This window comes from Saccopteryx bilineata, chromosome 2 (genome assembly GCF_036850765.1).
Source record: "Saccopteryx bilineata isolate mSacBil1 chromosome 2, mSacBil1_pri_phased_curated, whole genome shotgun sequence".
NCBI lineage: Eukaryota > Metazoa > Chordata > Mammalia > Chiroptera > Emballonuridae > Saccopteryx > Saccopteryx bilineata.
The window spans coordinates 80138290-80159003 of record NC_089491.1 but is presented as its reverse complement, the minus strand read 5'-3'; the positions used below and the strand labels follow the sequence as shown (position 1 = coordinate 80159003).

The 20714-nt window shown below is 38.4% G+C and overlaps 1 protein-coding gene across 5 annotated transcripts in view; it reads right to left on the bottom strand.

Moving 5' to 3' along the window:
• The window catches only part of ADAMTSL1 (ADAMTS like 1), a 1054626-nt gene that overhangs the window by 215730 nt on the left and 818182 nt on the right, over window positions 1–20714 (bottom strand). For all 5 annotated transcript variants that reach the window (XM_066257319.1, XM_066257321.1, XM_066257318.1 and 2 more), the window contains one exon: window positions 4465–4766. In XM_066257319.1, coding sequence (XP_066113416.1) covers window positions 4465–4766 — 302 coding nt within the window. The remainder of the gene's footprint in view (window positions 1–4464; window positions 4767–20714) is intronic.

Here is a 20714-nt window from a genome sequence, read left to right as displayed (position 1 = left end):
TTGGATTGGGACACGGAGGACCCAGGTTTAAAACCCCAAGGTCACCAGCTTGAGTGCAGGCTCATCCAGCTTGAGCACAGGTTCACCAGCTTGAGTGCAGGGTCTGTGGCTTGAGTGTGGGATCATAGACATGACCGCAAAGATCACTGGCTTGAAGCCCAAGGTCGCTGGCTTGAGCAAGGGGTCACTCACTCTGCTGTAGCCCTCTGGTCAAGGCACATATGAGAACACAATCAATGAACAACTAAGGAGCTGCAATGAAGAATTGATGCTTCTCATCTCTCTCCTTTCTTGTCTGTCCCTATCTGTCACTCTCTGACTCTCTTCCTGTCTGTTAAAAAAAAAAGTATTGCAAGTGTGTGTGTGTGTGTGTGTGTGTGTGTGTGTGTGTGTGTGATATGAGTAATGCAACCTTTTTTACTTTGTGAACTCCTTGTTTATAGAACTTAGGTCCTTCAAGACTTCAGGGGTTAAGTCTTTCCACAAGGATATCTGTAATCTCCTTTCTTGGATAGGCAGAACAAAGTTAACATTACTCTAAACTAAACCAATAATCATAGCTCAAGATAAAAATAGCCTTCAGGGTGGTTAAGTGCTAAGATTAAGTAGTGTTTTAGCTCCTGAATTCTAATCCAGCACAATATAAAACAATGTCCTGGGCCTCTGCAGCAGTATGAGTGAAATGTCTATTGCCATGGGGGCCAGTTGCCTCAGCATTTTAAGGTGGGGCTTGGGATGGTGGGGGAAATGAAGGACAGAGCTCATAATAGGGGAGTATCTGGGGCCAGTCCTGTAGTCAACACACAATAAATTTTTGCAGCCTGATGAATGAAATGCCTAAAGGGCAGGGCATTCTCAGCCTAGTATGCAGTTCAGGCGAAGGGGAGGTGGGAACAGGAGACCTGGAGGAGAGAAAGAGAAGTGAGGGAGCTGCCTTGGAATGGGGAGTGTGGGAAGTTGGAGGAGGACGGAAATGTGAGGACTTCACCTGCGGGTTCACAGTATACTTGGCCCAGGGGAGGCAGGCCAGGAAGTGAGAAGTTAGCTCATCCAGTCTGTGCTCTTTCCAAATAGGCTAATATGTGCACTTAGAAGGACATTCTAAACCAACACAGAACATATGTTTAAGTACAGTACTTTATGATTTTGAGTTTGCCTCTTTTTTTTTTTTTTATCAAGTGAGAGGCAGGAAGGCAGAGACAGACTCCTGCATGCGCCAGACTGTGATCCACTGTGCAGGACCCCTACCAGGTGATGCTCTGCTCATCTGGGGCTGCTGCTTGGCAATTGATTTATTTTAGCGCCCGAGGTGAGGCCATGGAGCCATCCTCAGTGCCCTGGGCCAACTTGCTCATTCAAGTCATGGCTGCAGGAGGGAACACAAGAGAAAGAGAGAGAGAGAGAGAGAGAGAGAGAGAGAGAGAGAAAGAAAGAGAGAGAAAGAGAGAGAAGGGGAGGGGAAGGGGTACAGAAGAAGATGGGTGCTTCTCCTATATATCCTGACTGGGAAAAGAACCCAGGATTTCCACATGCTGGGCCGATGTTCTACCGCTGAGTCAACTAGCCAGGGCCTGAGTTTGCCTTTGTTGACATAAGCATACAGAGAGAGCATTCATAAAGAAAAGGGAACCATAGGCACAAGACTTTGTCATTCTTGCTGAAACAAATATCCAGTTTTCCCTCAGCTAGAGTTTAAAGTTGACTTTATCATCTAGGAGTTCAATATCTTAAAGCTGTTCACATTCAAATCCATTCTCCTTGACTCACCTATTAGTGCATGTAGGGGAAATTAAAATATAACACAGAGATGATAGGGGGACTCAGGAAATGGTCATGAACAGGTTAGGCTCATTTTTAATCTTCTAGAAAGTGGGGTTTCCATTGTTTATCTCTCTCAGAATAGCATAATTGTTACATGAAATTTGATGACAGCTTGGGGAAACGTAGTCACCAACTGCAGCCTAAATTACTAACTAGTTCCTTCTGGTTGCTACCTCTGCTAGGGGAAAGGTTACTTTTGTGTCTATCCAATTTCATCTCTTGAGATTAAAAAAATAAAATAAAATTAGCCTGACTGGCCTTTTAGTCCAAAATTGATTTAAAATCTATCTGCTTTTATGTTTTTGGTTGCCTTCAGTAAAAATGATTAAAAAATATATATAACCTTGTGAGTTATATTTTGGTGAAAGATCAAAGTTGATAATACAATAAAATGTTACTGCCAAACACAAACTTCAAAATATACATGTCCCATATAACAAAATAATATTTTAGTGCATATGGGCATCATATGGACCCACATATCCCAAACATATTTTCACCACTTTGGAATTTTTAACTCTTAACATTTTAGGTGTAAATATATGGCCTTGGCACAGGGACATAACTGTAGGTAAGTGTGCACAATTGTTGACAATTAAGACCTAAGACATTTCAGTAACTCTACTCTGCCTTGGACATAAAGGAAGTACAATTTATGTTGTACAGAGACACTCAGTTCCTACAGGTAGCGATTAATTGTATATCAAGATCCAATCTTATTTCTAAATCAATATCTTCTGAAAACACTTCAAATGAAAAACATTCCATAAGCTCTCTACACTTTGAATTTTATATGCCTGATTGATAGGCATTGATACCTTAAAGATAAAGGTATCTGTTTGTTTATATGATATAATCCATCACTGCATCTATTTTTTCCCATCTGTTCATAAAGTTCTAGGCTTGACATGTAACTGAGAATCATAACTGAAGAGACCATTAATAATTTTTTCCCAAAGCACTTTTGTTTCAGACTAGAGATAATGAACATTCAATTCAAGTGATCACCGCAATTGGGGACACATACCATCTGAACACTTGAGTCATTTGTTATATTGGAAAGACGCAACAGTGGCCGCCAGTTGTGGCCTTTCCACGGAACCCCATAGCTCCTGCCTGGGCTCAGAGATCACCACAGTGTATTTCTCACTTCTTCCTCGTTAAGTCCAGACAAAAAGATGTCGTTAGTGTGAGTGGAGAACACCATAAAAACAGATTAGCTGAATTCCAGGAAACTCTTCCAGAATCAGATGGAAAAATTTAGGTTCTAAAAGAACAGGGCTCTCCATTAAACCACTTAAAAAACTCACAGTTTGAACATGGAAGACTTAGAAACAAACAAGAATCTCAAGGTCAAAACAATAAAACACTTACTAAAAGACCTGATGGAGAAAATAAGATTCCTTGCCAGTACTTGTTCCACTTTTCATTCCTTTCCAACTTCATGGGAACAGTTTGGACATATCTATCCTTACATTCTCAATAATGACAAAAGATGCCTTTTTAAAAGAGTTTTCAAAATGTCACGGTTTATAAAACAGTTTGGGGAAATAATTATATATATATTTATAATACTTAAGTAAGAAGCTTCATTGGGAATGTGGAACCTTAGTGTGCCTGAGGGGGAACTGAGAACGAGTGGTGGGGATTTGGCAGGAAGTGAGCCAGCCCGTCCTCACCTATGAAAGTCTCACTTCGCAGTCGTCAGGGGAGGCAGCGGCAATAGGGATCTAACGTGTTTTCTACAGTGGTAAGAAAAACACTGTAATCTTGAAGAATTAATTGTTGATTTAAATGCCCTCCTCTCCCACTACAATCCCATTCAGATTTCACCTGAAATAAAGAATCACTGAGTCGGTTGTTGTCACCATGAAATATACCTCGGAGAACCAGGTCAACAGACATGTATTATTTAACAGTTAAATAATATTCATAATGAGAAAGCTCCAGGAATTCTCTGGATGCTCAAAGAAGCATAGTATGATGGACTCTAGACAGAGAAATAAATAAATGGCAAGCCCAGTCCGGCTATCACTAACAAGCTGTGTGATCTTGAACAAGTCACTCAGCTTCTTTGTATCTTTGTTCTCTCATCTGTAAAATGGCAGTGGGGTCTGACTTTAATCATTAAAGTTCTTTCCAGTTCCAGGTAAACACAGTGTTAACTGCCTTTTATATACCTTCTCCCTTTGTAAGTAGATATTACTTTGGGAGATCAGCTGAGTAAATCAGAGGGACTGTAACTTGTTCTTGGAAATAGCAGAATGTTTTGTCATCTCGGGCTCTGGTTTGCACCATGTGCACTGAGCAAGGGCACAGATAAAGAAAACAGAAAGTTGGGGGCATTGCCAGGTCAGTGTCAGCAGTGTTTCTCAGTCAGATACACCAGAATGACAACTGAAAGTAAAAGAATTAGTTGTGTTGGCCACTCGTAGCTGACAGTCTGAGAGCTACTCAAGTCCAAGGAGAAATCCATCTGTGTTTCATTCAGTATGCTTTACATTTAGACAGACTTCCGCCCTTCCTCTCCCGCTTATCATTCTTGGACTGGAGGCCATCACATGCCACAGCTGCACACAGGGAGAGAGGACACAGAAAAAGGACAAGATGTGGGGGGGATCTGAGCCAGAACCCCCTTCTTACCTCCTCCACATGACTCAGAGCACTTGGTGAAGCCCTCATACTCCCAGTCATACAGCTCGTCAAAGTCCTGCAGGCCACCAAGAAGGTCATCTGTCTCTCCTGGGTGAAACTCAGGAACTTCCCCGTTGCATGGTCCTGCATAACAGGCACGCTGGGATGCCGGCTTGGGTCCTTCACATTCGTCAACAGGCAGGTCAGCCACGGACTGAGAGAAAGACAGGAGCACCTGGCACTTGACTATTCGCACCTGGGTTCCCACACCACAGGTAACTGTGCAGGCTGACCAGGCCTCTGGGATGAACCTGCAGTCAGCAAGCAAACAAGAGAACAGGATGAGAAGCCCCAGGCAGCAGAGCCTGGGGATCATGAGGGGCCACATCGCACCCTCCACCAGGGCCCAGGGCTGTCCAAGGATGTGCTCAGGGCTCCACTACCCTGTGCTGTGATGGGCACTTCAGTTTAGTTCATAAGCTCTTTTGCCACTGTTTCTGGATTGGTTTCTTCCCGAGTGTCATATGAACTCCCAGCTGTAAGACATTCCAGCCACTGACCACCTGCTTTCTCCCTGCCTGTACTCACAGTGGTAGCTCTTCAGAACAGGGAATTGGTGGTTTCTTCTCTCACTCTAAATCCCAGCACTTGTGTCTGCGGCAAGATGCTGGCTATTCTTATAGCAGACTAATATTGATACTAAAATCTATAACGAAATAAGCCCTTGGAGATATTTAAGGAAGTATTATTTTTTTTTTAGTCTGGATCTCATATACTGTAACTTTCTTTGCTTTTCTGCACAATATGCTTCCCAAGATTTATTTATATGTAGAAAGGGTTTTGTTTTTTGTTTTTTCATGTTTTGTAAGTTTCCAAGAATGGAACAAAGTCTTGTTCCTCACACATTCTTTGAATTAGTCCGGACTACAGTTCTTTTTATATCACCAAGAAAATCTGCGCTACAAATTTAAGTCCACAGGCATGTGACAGTAAACGAGAGGCTGTGCACTCACACAAGTGTGCTCAAAGGCCTCCACCCCAACCCCCAGAGAGAAGCCACAGTAGTAAGAATTTAGTTTTTATCTGAGTTTCTCTAGAATGTAACACAATATCCAAATTCCAAAAAAAGGCTTTGTTTCCCCTTCCACTAACCAACAATGGCCATAGCTACAATGACCTTGAGAGGGGCTGGGGGGAGAAGCCCAGAGGAAACCACTAACATTTTCAAAAAGTTAGTAAAATAATCTGGAAAAAGAATTTTGGAATAAAATTGTTTTTTATTTTTCCATGATCCTACTGCTTTCTCACAGGGAGTCATGCTGAGGAGGCATGCAAACCTGGCTCCCTATCCTTGACTTTGGCAAAGAAGGAAAGAACTGATAAGAAGGTTACAGCATTAAATCCTAGCAAGTGCAAATGGTTCATATCTAGTTTAGAAAAACTGAAATTCTAACAGGAGACCAATCCAAGTTTTCAAACTGGAAGGAGCACAACAAAGATGTTCCCTGGGCCTGAGCCTGGGCTGTGCATGGAGAGGGGGACCTGGTGTGGTGTCTGAGGCGTGGAAAGAGTCCCGTTAGGGAGGCTCTGACATTTGTTATCCTTGAAGAGCAGTCCACTAGGAGAGACTGAAGGTCATATGCAACCAGGTCAGGAAAGTGGATGAGGGAGGAAGGGCCACCCAGAATTATTCCTGCGAAATTCTCATCACAATGTTACTTCCCTCTCTTGTTTTTGAATTCGTGACTTCATCTTCTGGCACTTGGAGAATTTGTGGGAGAACAATATCCAAAAAATTTAAGAAGTCTCTTTCTTTTTAAATAATGCTACTTCTAGAAACTTTTTAGAAAAACAATACCAAAATTGGCCATAAAAAAATCTTAATCCTCTTCTTATACATTCATGTATATCTGCTTGGCTCCTGGAACAAGAGTTATGACAAGTCCACAAATGCTGAATTCTGCATCCCAGGTGTAGTCGTAAAGAGTTATATGAAGCTAGTGCAAAATACTAAACTATTTAGTGTGTAAGAAAAACCCAAAAGAAAATGATAAGTTCTTCAATATGAGCACATAATTGATGAATAATGTTTCTTAAATAATGTGCTGAATTTTGTTTGCAAATAAAAAAGATGACAAGCTCTCAAAAAGAGCTGCACCCTATTAGCTTTTCCTAGGCAGTAAGGATTATTGTTCTGTCACCCATCATAGCCCTCTTCAGTGACCATTATGAGAACAAGGATCTACTTACTTTTCTTTAAAGGGTTCTACTGAATATATTTTAGATTCCACCAGCCATGTTTGTAGGTCTTTGTTGTTGCAACTACTCAACTCTGCCAACGTAGTGTGAAAGCAGTCATAGGCAATATGTAAACAGACTTGTTTAGCTGTGTTCCAATAAAACTTTATTTATTAAAAACTAGGACTGGCAATGGGAAGGGTAAAGGAAGGTCTGAATTTGGCCTGTGGGCTATAGTTTACCAACTCCTGCTACAGAATGTTTAGAAGAGATGCTGAACAATGAGATTCATAAGTAATCTCCAAGCTTATTTTATGTTTTACTTTCCATCTTTTCCCACATATACAAACTTATAAGAATAACAAGTAGCTACACTGATCTATGTTTTATATTCCAAAGTGAGTCCCAGATGAATTGTAGACTATAAATGATGAACAAACTAAACCCTCATCTCGCCTTGCCTATAACATGAACCACTTTGCATTTGGTCTCTTCCCAGGACCAAGAAATAAAACAAAAACCCACAAAGTAGAAAGGGTATGCTACTGAAGCCCCATGAACTGGATGCAATGATTGAAACATATTTATTTTAAAGCAGCAAACAAACAAAAATAAGTATGCCTATGCGTATGTGTGGTTTTGACTAGCTGAACATTAAGGGTTAATAGCAAAAACAATAAACATCTACTTTATGTCTCCCAAGAGAGAGTCTTATCAAATGTCAAATGGCCTTACTGGCTTATCTCCCAACCCGCTATTCTAAGGTCTTCATCAAGTTCACACCAATTAAAAACAATTTGGCTTTTAAGTGGTCCCATCTTCTAGCAGTCATCTTAATTTTTCTAGTGCATACGCTGTATGATATGCTATGTTCTCTCTCATTGAAGGCATAAGATTATATTTCAAAAGAAAAATATATAATAGTGCAAATGGCCAAATGAATAATAACTTTTTCATATGAAACTTTCCCCAACCCCCTAGATCTCCCAACTGTATTTACTATCTTGAGCTTTCTGGCCACAAGTGGGAGGAAACAAGGTCAGTGAGAGGGCAGACAACTGAGCTAGGCGGTTTAAATGTAATGTTTAGATAATTCAATTTAAATAGTACTGGCTATTTTAGAACCTTTAAAGTTGGATCTTCAAAATGGAGTCAATAAGTACTTAAAAAATCATTTTGATGTACAAATGTATAATAAAAAAGTTCTTATTATTGAAGTTTAATTTGGGTTATTTAAAAACTCTTTTTTGTTAGAAGTACTACTATTATTATGTGATGAATAAAAAATGGCTGAATAAGTGAGTTCTTTAAGAGACAGGCTTAAACTTCAGCAAGGACTGTTACAATTTTTGCATTTAATCTTTCCTTCTCTAGGAATTTAAAAAACCTTAGCAAATGAATGATTTATACTTCTGTGTAGTCTTTGATTTCCAAGTTTAATTGTTCATTTTATTTAACAAAAAGCTTATTCTGTATAATATAAATATATATTATATATATAATAATATAAATATATAATATATTATTTAATAAAATATTAAACAATGATAATCAAATTCACTCGTAAAATCCCAAAATGGTTTACTTTACTAGAAGCTATTATCGAATCAGAAGCATGGATTACAATAATAAAAACAATCACTTTATTAATATAATGTTAAACAGAACCAATTCATTCCTGGTTAATTGTTCTCATGTCACTGTAAATCTTTGCCAGAGTTAGGCTCTAATTTTAATGCACCGTCATATGGTCTGTAACTAAGATATTTAACTTATTATTTTCTCCTCTTACATTTCTTTCACCTCTCTCCTTTTGCATATACATAGTTGTTTAAAAAATCATTGGGATTGTTCAAAATAAGAGTAGCTTTATAGGTGTGTCATTTTGATGTTACTAGCCTTGCCTTATGTTCTGATTTCAAAATACAAATCTAAACGTGCAGAAAACCCCCTGACCTATGGTGGCGCAGTGGATAAAGTGTCAACCTGGAACACTGAGATTGCTGGTTTGAATCCCTGGGCTAACCTGATCAAGGCACATACAGGAAGCAACTACTATGAGTTGATGTTTCCAGCTTCTCTCTCTCTCCTATCTCTAAACATTAATAAATAAAATCTTAAAAAAAGAAACTTGCAGAAAATCACATCAGGATTATATAATTTTGGTTTAGTTTTCAATCTTATTACATCTGAATTGTAAGTTGATAGGGGTTGTGGATTTTGTTTTCTTCCTTCTCTTGGCATACATTTGTGTTTGAGAGTGGTGGTATAATATCAGAGTGAGGAGTGAGGAGAAATAAACTGAATAGTATAGTTAAAAATTATAAAAACTTGACCAGGTGGTGGCACAGAGGATAGAGCATCAGTCTGGGATGTTGAGGAGCCAGGTTCAAAACCCTGAGGTTGCCAGCTTGAGCACAGGTGCACCAGCTTGAGCACGGGGTTGCTAGCTTCAGCGTGGGATCATAGATATGACCCCATGGTCACTGGCTGAGCCCAAAGGTCTCTGGCTTGAAGACCAAGGTTGCTGGCTTGAGCAAGGGTTTACTGGCTCTGCTGGAGCCCCCTGATTGAGGCACATATGAGAAAGCAATCAATGAACATCTAATGTGCTGCATTGAAAAACTGATGCTTTGTCATCTCTTTCCCTTCCTGTCTGTCTGTTCCTCTCTTTCTCTCTCTCTCTCTCCCTGTGTTGCTAAAATATTTTATAAAAGAATACTATTTGAAACAATAAACAAATGCAGTAAAGTTTCAGGATACAAAATCAATATACAAAAATCTGTTGTGTTCTTATATACTAACAATGAAACATAAGAAACAAAAAATGAAGAAATCAACCCCATTTACATTTGCAACAAAAAAGGATAAAATGCTTAGGAATAAATTTAACAAATGAAGTGAAGGACCTATACACTGAAAATGACAGGACCCTATTAAAAGAAATTAAAGAGAACACAAAGAAATGGAAAGATATTCTGTGATTATGGACTGGAAGAATTAACATTGTAAAAATGCCCATATTACTTAAAGCCATCTATAGATTCAATGTAATTCCTATCAAAATCCCAATGATCTTCATCACAGAAATACAATGAAAGACCCTCAAATTTGTATGGGACCACAAAAGACCCTGACTAGCCAAAACAATCTTGAACAAGAGAACAAAGCCAAAGGTATCACACTCCCTGACTTCAAACTATACTACAAGGCTACAATAACCAAAGCAGTATGACATTGGCAGTAAAAGAAACTCACAGACCAGTAGAACAGATCCAAGAGTCCAGAAATAAACCTACACAAATATGGGTAACTAATTTTTCACAAAAATGCCAAAAACATATATAATGCGGAAAGGAAAGTCTTTTCAATAAATGTTGTTGAGAACTCTGGAAAACCACATGCAGAAGAATGAAACTAGACTGCTATCTGATGCACTACAGTAAAATGAACTCAAAATGGATTAAAGACTTGAATATAAGACCTGAAACAATAAAATATATGGAAGAAAACACAGGCAGTAAACTTAGAGACCTTGGTCTCAGATGAGTTTTTGTGAACTTGATTCAAAAGTCAAGGGAAGTAAAAGAAAAAATGAATAGGACTACATCAGACTAAAAAGTTTCAGCAGAGCAAAAGAAACCATCAACAAAACAAAAAAACAACCAACTGAATGGGAGAAGATGCTAGCAAACGATACCTCTGATAAAAAGCTAATATAAAAAATTCATACTAAAAAACTCAGAATAATCCAATTAAAAAATGGGCAGAAGACTTGAATAAACACTTTTCCAAAGAAGACACATAGATGGCCATCAGATATATGAAAAGATACTTAACATCACTAGTTATAAGGAAAATGCAAATCAAAACCACAAAAAAATACCACTGCACACCTGTTAGAATAGCTATCATCTATAAGACAAGAAATAAGTGCTGGGGAGGATATGAAGAAAAGGGAACCCTTGTACACTGCTGATGGGAATATAAATTGGTACAGCCACTATGGAAAACTGTATGGATGTTCTTTAAAAAAACTTAAGAATAGAACTACAATATGACCCATCAATCCCTCTGCTGGGTATTTGCCCCCCAAATTTGAAAATATTTATATATATATATATGCTCCCTATGTTCATTGCAGCATTATTCACCATAGCCAAGACAGAGAAAGAACCTAATTGTCTTTCAGTGGATGACTGGATAAAGAAGATGTGGTATATATACAGCACAATATTATTCAGCCATAAAAAAGAAAATACTGCCATTTGCCACAACATGGATGAGTGTTGAGAGTATTATGCTAAGTGAAATAAGTTAGACAGAAAAGGATAAGAACTATGTGATTTCACTCATATGTGAGATAAAAAACAAAAAGCAACAAATTAACAAACTTATACACACAGACAACAGTATGGTGGTTACTAGAGGGTAAGGGAAGTAGCAGGAGGACAAAGAGGGTAAAGGGGTACATATATGGTCATGGAAGGAGATTAGACTTCAGGTGGTGAGTACACAATGAAGTATACAGATTATATTATAATATAAAGCTTTACAACTGATTTTTTTTTAAATTTAAGTGGGAGGAGGGGAGATAGACAGACTACCGCATGTGCCCCAACCAGGATCCACTAGTGGTGACCCCAGTCTAGGGCCGATGCTCTGCCCATCTGGGGTCCATGCTCACAACTGAGCTATTTTTAGCACCTGAGGTGGAGGCTCCATGGAGCCATCCTCAGTGCCCAGGCCAATGTGCTTGAATCAATGGAGCCATGGTTGTGGAATAGGAAGAGAGAGGAAGAGAGAGAGAGAGAGAGAGAGAGAGAGAGAGAGAGAGAGAAGCAAGAGGGGGAGGGGAGGAGGAGGGGAGGAGAAGTAGATGGTTGCTTCTCCTGTGTGCCCTGACCAGGAATTGAACCTGGGACTTCCACATGCCCAGTCGATGTTCAACTACTGAGCCAAATGGCCAGGGCCACAACTGAAATTTATATAATGTTATTAACCAATGTTACCTGAATAAATTTAATAAAAAAATAAAGAAAAAAAAATCACTTTAAAATGGACCCAAAAGACTACTGGATATCTTTTTAAGTGGATCTTTCCTAGTTATTCAATCTTTCATTGACTGTGAGTTATTTTACCACTCTATAAATTATAGAAAACTGACAATGCAAGTGATTATTTTCCATAGAAATGCAGTTTAATTATGTCTATGGGGATGTCCTGTGGATTAGATCCATTTTGCGTCTATTTGCAAACTTATTACAACATTCTTATTTGCCTAAACATGTATGTTTCTAAATTTCCATTGAATTGGTTGTAACATCTTCCTGATTCCCTCATTAATTAATGAGGTAAATGAAATCCTCAACAGATGTTCATTTTATATTTGTATAAAAACTATGGTTTTTTTTTTCCCTTTCTAAAAATTGATCATTTAACTGGTGGCCACTAAGGGATCTAGAAAATAGCATATTAGAAAAATAAAACATTGTATAAGTAATTGTACCTCAAATTAACCAGAAAGTCTTTTATATAAGTATGTTATTTTGGAACAAAACATAACCATACTGTATTGGTAATGATGTTATTATTGTATACACTGCCTTATCTTATTTTTAACACAATCTTTCTTTCTCTATTCTTTTTCTTTAGTTTTGAAAAGTTGGTTCTTCTGCTTCTAAGCAATCCTTGAGATGATAATGAATAAAATCTTTAGGAAAAGGTGCAGTTACCTAAAACAAAGCTGGATATTTGGCACTGGAATGAAGAGGTATGTGGGCTCTGGATGGATAGCTCAGTTGTTAGAGCACTGTCCCAATATGTCCCAATATGCAAAGGTTCCAGGTTTGATCCTTAATCAGGCCACATACAGGAACAGATTGATGTTTCTGTCTCTTTCTCTCTCTAAAATCAATCAATAAATTTTAAAAAATGGTATTTGGATATATGAGAAAGAAAATTGCTGCTATATGGAAAGAAACTTAGAGAAGCAAAAGGGAAACATCTTCTTCCATCTGTCTCAATTTTATATGAGATCAAAAGACCTAAATAACTAAAAGTTTTTAGTCATTTAGTGCCTCTCAAAAAAAATTAAAAGAAAAGATTTTAAAAACTCTCTAAAATAAGTAAAGAAACAACAACAAAAACTTTTGGAAAGCTACAAAGGGAAGGCAAATCTTGAACTGAATCCTTTTTGGAATTTTAGAATTGTAAAACTCATCATACCAAGCCAACTTTAAAATGATTGTTTAAAAATATAGCTAGAACATTAAAGTTTTCAGAGAACATTAATCCAAAATATGCCTCTTAGAACCACACCTAAAGTATTTCAAATAAATGAGAATCTCACTTATTATGAAAGATCTTTAGTCAAGGATACTTGATCTGAATGTAGAATTATAAAAATATTTCTCAGCTGCAGTTGCTAGCTTACAACTCTTCGGAGCTGCAAATAATTCACGCTAGTTATACAACTCCTATTGAAGTCTCCAACCAAAATTTTTCAAAGGCATCCACGACATCATTGCACAAAACATACAATAGTAACACTTTTTTTCCATAGGTTCCTCAAATATTTAAGTATTATGCCAGGTTTGTGAGGTTCAGGTTCACTGTCAGGTGCCCTAGTAGTATAACCAAAAATAGGATGATCCTAGAACCTAAAACAACAAAACAAACAACAATTTGATTCAGCCACCAATATAACTATTTGATAAAAATAATTCAGTGACTGCTCTGTATAATGCCACTAACCAATAAAGAATGGATGGATGGATGGATGAATGGATGAATGGATGGATAAAGAAGGACCCAATTCCAAAAAACACTAAGTCAGCATTTAAAGAACTATATTTCAATGTTATTTTCAAGTAGCAGATTCAATTTTCTCATGATAATGATGTGCCCTTTTGTGTTCTTTGAGGGGCAGTTTGCCTCTGTAAGAATGTCTCAGTGGCTTTCTTGAAGAAATGCTCAGTGTTAGAAGTAAGGGAAGAAAGGCAGATTGCATTAAAGACCACATTTTCCTTTCAAAGAGATTATACTAGCAGAAAATGTTGCAGGGATCAGAGTTCTCTTAAAGTTCAAAGGAGTCAGACTGACAGCTCTTTTAAGGGCTAGGACCTCAAATTTGAATCTGTTCAACCGATCTTGCAGTTCTGACCTAGCTTTTTATGATATGGCTCCAGATAAGGTATTAGAAAGGGTCTTACTGAGGAAGACCTCTGTTGATCCTCTAAAGGTTGTTATTTTTTTAACAGGAAGAGAAAAACCCATAGAACAACAGCTAATAATCAGTTTCTAAGAGCAGTGGCCCCACATTGTCTGCTATTCTCAGCAAATCTAGTCCTCACCTATCTTGTTCCTTGTGGTGCCCAACACAACTAACCACAACTTTTCTTCTTGAATTACTTTTTCCTCTTGATCTACATGACACCAAACTCTCTTGGTTTTCTTTTCTGGTCACTTTTTATCTATTTCTAGATCCTTCTCCCCTCCTCAAACTCTAAATATTGTAGTGCCTAAGGCTCAGTCTGGTGCTGTCTTTTGATGTGTTCATCAATGATCCTTGGTTTCAAATACCACCAACGTGAGGGTAACTTCTAAGTATAGTCAGCTCTGATATCCACAGGGTCTGCACCCACAGATTCAACCAAATGTGGATGGAAAATATTTTAGAAACAATGTTAAGTTTTGCTGACATGTACTATGTAGTTAGGTCTATGATGGTTACGTCTATACTAAACACAAACAGACTTATTTTCTTGTCATTATTCCCTAAATAATACAGTATAACAACTATTTTATATAGCATTTACATTGTATTAGGCATTATAAGTAATCTGGAGATTACTTACAGGATTCAGGAGGATGTGTGTAAGTTACATGCAAATACTATGCCATTTTATATAAGGAACTTGAGCATTGACAGATTTTGGTATCTGCAGGGGGTTCTAGAACCAAATCCCCCATGGATACTGAGGGACAACTGTATTTAATCTCTAATCTAGACCTTTTCTCTGAGCTTTATATCCAAACTTTATTATTATTATTTTTTGGTTAAGATTTAGGCTAGGGAGCTATTTTACTCTTTAAAACAGTAAACACTAATTTAATATAATTAATCTATTTATCAAAAACTTATATGGTACTTCTTATGTGCCAGCCACTATTTTAAGTGCTTTATAAATAAAAGTTGTTAAATCTTAACAACTTAATAGGAACTACTATCTCCATTTCAGATATAAATGAGGAGAGTGAAGTATAAGTCAGTCACACTGCTGGTAAGGTTTCATGCTCTTAACCACTATACATTATTCTCTCTCTTGCTTGACATGTTTGCTTTGATATTTCAAAGGTATCTTCAACTTAAAATGTCCAAAATTGAACTTTTGATTTCCCTCCTCAGTATTTTATCCTATCACAGCACATGATTCTACTGGCCATTCAATTGCTCAAGTAAAAAATTAGGAGTTATTCTTGACCCCTCATTTTCCCTGATTGAGCTCTCCTAAAGGATTCACAGATTCTATCAACTCTCCCTCAAATATGTATCAGAAATTCACCTATTTTTTTCCATTTCCACTACCACCACATTGATATAGAAAAAATAACAGTTAATGTTTACTGATGTGTTTTAAGGACTTTCTCTATATTAATTCATTATACCACTGTTAGCAGTGGGTCTTGTCAGAAACACTGTGACATGGGCAGAAGAGATTACTGGCTGTCCTTTGCAATGGGAAGCTGGCATTGCCTAGCAGACTTTCAGGTCTTGTCTATTTCTATGGAAGTGTGAGTCTTTGTCTTTGGTTAGTCTATTTTTCAACTCTACAGAGATAGAAGTTGGGTTTTTTTTTTGCAGAGGGATGGTGATAATACAAAAATATTTTTTTTCAATAGTGATGGAAAATTTATTTTCTGTTCATGTCAATGGAAATGATTTTGTCTGGTAGAATATACAAACTTTCCTAAATACAAGTCTTCTTTGAACTAGTTTTGACATCTTACCGGTTTCCTCATAAAAGTTTTGATGTGTGCTCATTTTATACTTATATGAGTCATCATTTTAACTTTTTGAAAATTATATTTAAGAGTATTATTTTCATCCCAATTTCTAGATGATAAAATTGAGACAAAGAGAGTTCCCAGGTCATACTGGCAGAGTCAGGATTCAAACTGTGGTCACCCCAGAAGCCATGCCCTTTACCTCACCATCCTGGCTCTGAGGTTGCCACGTTAGTCAGAACCCTTGAGGCTGGCATCTCTACCAGCCAAGGCTGGACTACCACAACAGCCACTGGTCTGTTTGCTTCCTCTGTTAGCACTTGCCATTCTATTCTTCATACTGTAGCCTGTGGGACTTACACTATAATGCTTTTAATTGTTTCCCACTATAGCCAGAAATAAAAAAGCCAAATATCTTTCCTAGGGTTACATTATGCCATTCTCCATCTTCATCTCCTACCATTCTCACTCCAGTTACTGACCTCTAGCCACTCACCTCCAGCCACTCTAGTCCTCCTTCACTTCCTTAAATCTGTGTGATTCTTTCCTGACTCAAGATTTTGGCATGTGCGGGTCACTCTCTTCCTTTCTATCAGCTTGGAATAATTCTCACTTAGCTGACATGTCCCTTCTTTAAAAAGACCTCTCTGACCCTGAGACCTATTGGAGCCCCTGTTAGATTCTCTTCGAGTACCGCTTAATTTTCTCATAAGCTGTTTTCAGTCTTTGAGAATCAAGTGTGACTCTTTCTGTAATAACTGTCTCCCTCATTCAACCAAACCTTCACAAAGGCAGAACTTCACATAATTCTCAATCAATACTATTTTTAAATGGATAAATAGGAGGGAAAGAGTTGATGTTATAAGTGACTGGTATGGGGCTTCTTCTTGGGCTCAAAGACTGAAAGCAAGAAGCTAAGGAGACAAAAGCCTCAAAACTCAAAGATATTAAATCATGCCTTTCAGTTACAGGTATTGGCATGAAAAACCAAAAACTTTTTCCTCTTGTAGGAGTTTCATTTGGTGCCAAATTTTAGTATGATAGCTGTAGTGGGCTTAGTTTGTTTTATATTTCTTATAGCTACACTCAGATATGTTGGCCTCATTTTCATCTTGATGGGTGGTTAAGTTATTATGTAGCTTGGAGCAAGTTTAAGTTCTGTGTTCATCACAATACAATTTAATATTAACAAAAATAATTTTAATAAAAAAAGAAAAGGACAACTTTGAGCTAGAGGCTGCCTTCAGTAATTTATACATGACTCTGCTCTAACATTGCCTTATTATACCAGCAGATACCAACAATGGGGGCTCTGGGCATTTGGAATTGTTTTTAGGCTAGAGATACCCAAGGAGAGCAATTTTCTATTTACTCTTTATAAAATCAAGATGAGCAGAGTTTTGGGAAAAGAGAAGATAGATCACTAACAGTATATAGAAAATACAAATGGAGCCAAATTATTCTTCACAAATGAAAAATGAGAATGACACTTATTTCAGTCCATCTTTCTCTCCTATTGCTTTCCTGACCTATGTGAACAAAACATGATTTAAAAGTTTGATTCTCCTTGATGCTAGTATGATTATTTCAGAAGACATATTCCAGGTACTAAAATGCCATTATAACTTACAATACTATTAGCACAATTGCAGTTTTCAGGTTAATACAAAAATGTAGTTTTTAAAAGATATATTTATTTTTTAATTAAAAAAATCTTTTTTATTGATTTTAAGAGAGAGAGAGAGAGAGAGGGAGAGGGAGAGAGGGAGAGAGAAACATCACTTTGTTGTTCCACCTACTTATGCATTCATTGGTTGATTCTCGTATGTGCTCTGAGCAGGGAACCAAACCTGCAATCTTGTATACTGGGATGAAGCTCGAATTAACTGAGCTACTGGGCTAGAGCTGCTGTTGTTGTTTTTTTTAAAGTTTTAATTTTTTCAATTACAGTTTATATTCAATATTTTTTATATTAGTTTCAGGTATATAACATAGTAGTTAGATAATCATATACTTTACCAAGTGTTCCCCCTGTTATTTCTAGTACCCAACTGGCACCATACATAGTTATTATAATATTATTAACTATATTTCTTATGCTGTACTTCAGTGGTCCCCAACCTTTTTTGGGCCACAGACCGGTTTAATGTCAGAAAATATTTTCACGGACCGGCCTTTAGGGTGGGACAGATAAATGTATCACGTGACCGAGGCAAGTGTCAAGAGTGAGTCTTAGACGGATATAACAGAGGGAATCTGGTCATTTTTAAAAAATAAAACATCGTTCAGACTTAAATATAAATAAAATGGAAATAATGTAAGTTATTTATTCTTTCTCTGTGGACCAGTACCAAATGGCCCATGGACTTTGGTACCTGTCCACAGCCTGGGTGTTGGGGACCACTGCTGTACTTTATATCCCATGACTATTTTGTAACTACTAATCTATACTTCTCAATCTCTTCATCTTTTTCACCCAGACTGCCAACCCCACTCCATCTGACAACCAACAACCTGTTCTCTGTATCTGTGAGTCAGTTTCTGTTTTGTTTGTTCTTTTATATTATTCTTTAGATTCCACAGAAACGTGAAATTATATGGTATTTGTCTTTCTCTGAATGATTTATTTCAGTTAGCCTAATGCCCTTTAGATCTATCCACACTGTCCAGCCACAAGTGGTAAAATTTTATTTATTTATTTACTTATTTATTTAGGGCCAAGTAACATTTCATTGTATATGAGCACCACTACTTCTTTATCCACTCATCTCTTAATGGGTACTTGGGTTGCTTCCATAGTTTGGCTATTGTAAACAACACTACAATGAGCATAGGAATGCATGTATTTTTTTGAATTTGTGTTTTGGGTTTCTTTGTAAATATTCCCAGAGTGGAATTACTGGGTCATAAGGCAGTTCCGTTTTTAATTTTTTGAGAAAACTCCATAATGTTTCTACAGTAGCTTCACCAATCAATGTTCCCACTGACTGTGTATGAGGGTTCCCTTTTCTCCACATCCTCACCAGCACTTGTGGTTTGTTGATCTATTGATGATAGACATTCTGACAAATGTGAGGTGATATCTCATTGTAGTTTTAATCTGTATTTCACTGATGATTAGTCACTGAATTCTTTTCATATGTCTGTTGGCCATCTGTATGTCCTCATTAAAAATATGTATATTCAGAGTGACGTCAAGGAAATGGCACTGTGAGCAGCGCGTCCGACAGCTCTCCCCTAAATCACAACAAATTTATCAACTAGAAACAGAAAAATTTATCCTCGGAGCATTCCAGAGTTCCACACAAACTGATAGCGAAAGGACTGTTATCACTTGAATCTGAGAGACAAGGGTGTGGAGGAATCTACCTCAGCGACGTTCATTAAAGCCGCTAGGAAGTGCGCCTGTGGTGAGTGAGCCCACATTTGGGAGCCGCGAGCCGCCGCCGCGAGCCGCCTCCGCGAGCCGCTGCTGTGAGCCGCCGCGCGCGCGCCCGGTCCGGTTGGGCACCGCTAACGTTCCCAGCGGCCCGCACACAGCGAGTGAGAGTCGCCAGCCACTGGTGCCCGGAGCACCCCATTCGCGTGAGTGCCCTGGGCATTCCACGTGCCCAGAGCGCCCTACTGGCCCGCACACCCAGGTGCTCCATTATCCTGCGCCTGGTGCGATCCAGCCGCCAGCGGCAGGGCGAGCGGGAGAGGCTTGGGAGATTCTCTCCGTGGGCGGGGCACCTCACCCAGCCATTCAAGCTAACAATCAAGTGTTGGGGGAGGGGCGCGCGCAGGCAGCCTAAAATACCTTCGGAAGCACAGCTGTGACCCAATCACTGAAATTAGCTTAACCCATGAAATCTGCGCACCCTCGGTTCTAATTGATAAGATCTCTCTCAGTTCAGCATCCAAGACAAGAGGCGTGATATTTTTTAGTGCCTCTCGCTAAAGGGGTGGGGGCAACTTCTGATTGATAGAGCCTCCATATTCAGGGATAAACGCTAACAAGAAGGACTTGGCAGATAATAAGATCTATACTACACTAGTCGCAAGCAGAGACTAGTACCTCTTCTTCCCTGCAAAAACAGGCTACAAAGTGTGGAAAGCCTGGGTTGAGAGGTCCAACTAAATGATAGGCGCTGAACAGTCACCTTGACAACAATTGACTCCCACCCCCGCCTGATTAAACTGGAGGCCCTGACTGTCAGAGCCTTTCCCAAAGCCTTGCACTGAGTGGGGATAGAGTGGGGATTTCCCAGCTCTTTGAGCCTCTTACTCCCCAGGCAGAAGCAGTTGCAGCCTTATAGCTGGATCACCAGGCTGCTAATTCAGAAAGGGGGGACTAGGAGAGAGAATCCAGGAAAGCAAACTCTCTCATCGTTGGACCCTGCAAACGCCAACAAGCCGTTACTACCAGCAAGACTAAAGCCAATTATATGACATTGCCATAGAATCCCATCAACTGCAATCCCTACCTAAGTGTGACACAGGGGCAGAGCCTGGGGTACAGAGTCACCGACCAGGAAGAGGGAGAGAAAAGAAAAAGGAAGAAGTTAACCTCTCAAAATCAAGAAAAATCCACAGATTTTACAACTTGATCCACTAATTTTTTGTTGTTGTTGTTTGTTTCTTCTGTCTTATTGCCTTTATTTCCTCCACATCAGTCCTTCTATTCTCTGCCCATCTTATGCTTCCCCTTTCTTGAACTACACTACCCATGAGTGTTGCATTTTATTTCTCTTCTTCATCCTCACCCTCCTTTAAGGTTATACTCCAAAACACTTAACTCTCACTCTCTCCTCTTTTGTTTTTTTTTTTTTTGTCTTGCTTTATTTTGTTTTTTTCTCTTCCTATTTTATTTCTTCCTTCATTTTTCTCTTTTTCTTATTTTTTCCTTTCTATTCGTTTTTTCTTTTCTCATTTTACTTTCCTCCCATATAATCCTCAATCACGAACAAATTAGTTAATTTGGGGCTCAAGGCTTTTTTTTGGCTTTATTTCTCTTTTTTGCTTTTGTTTTT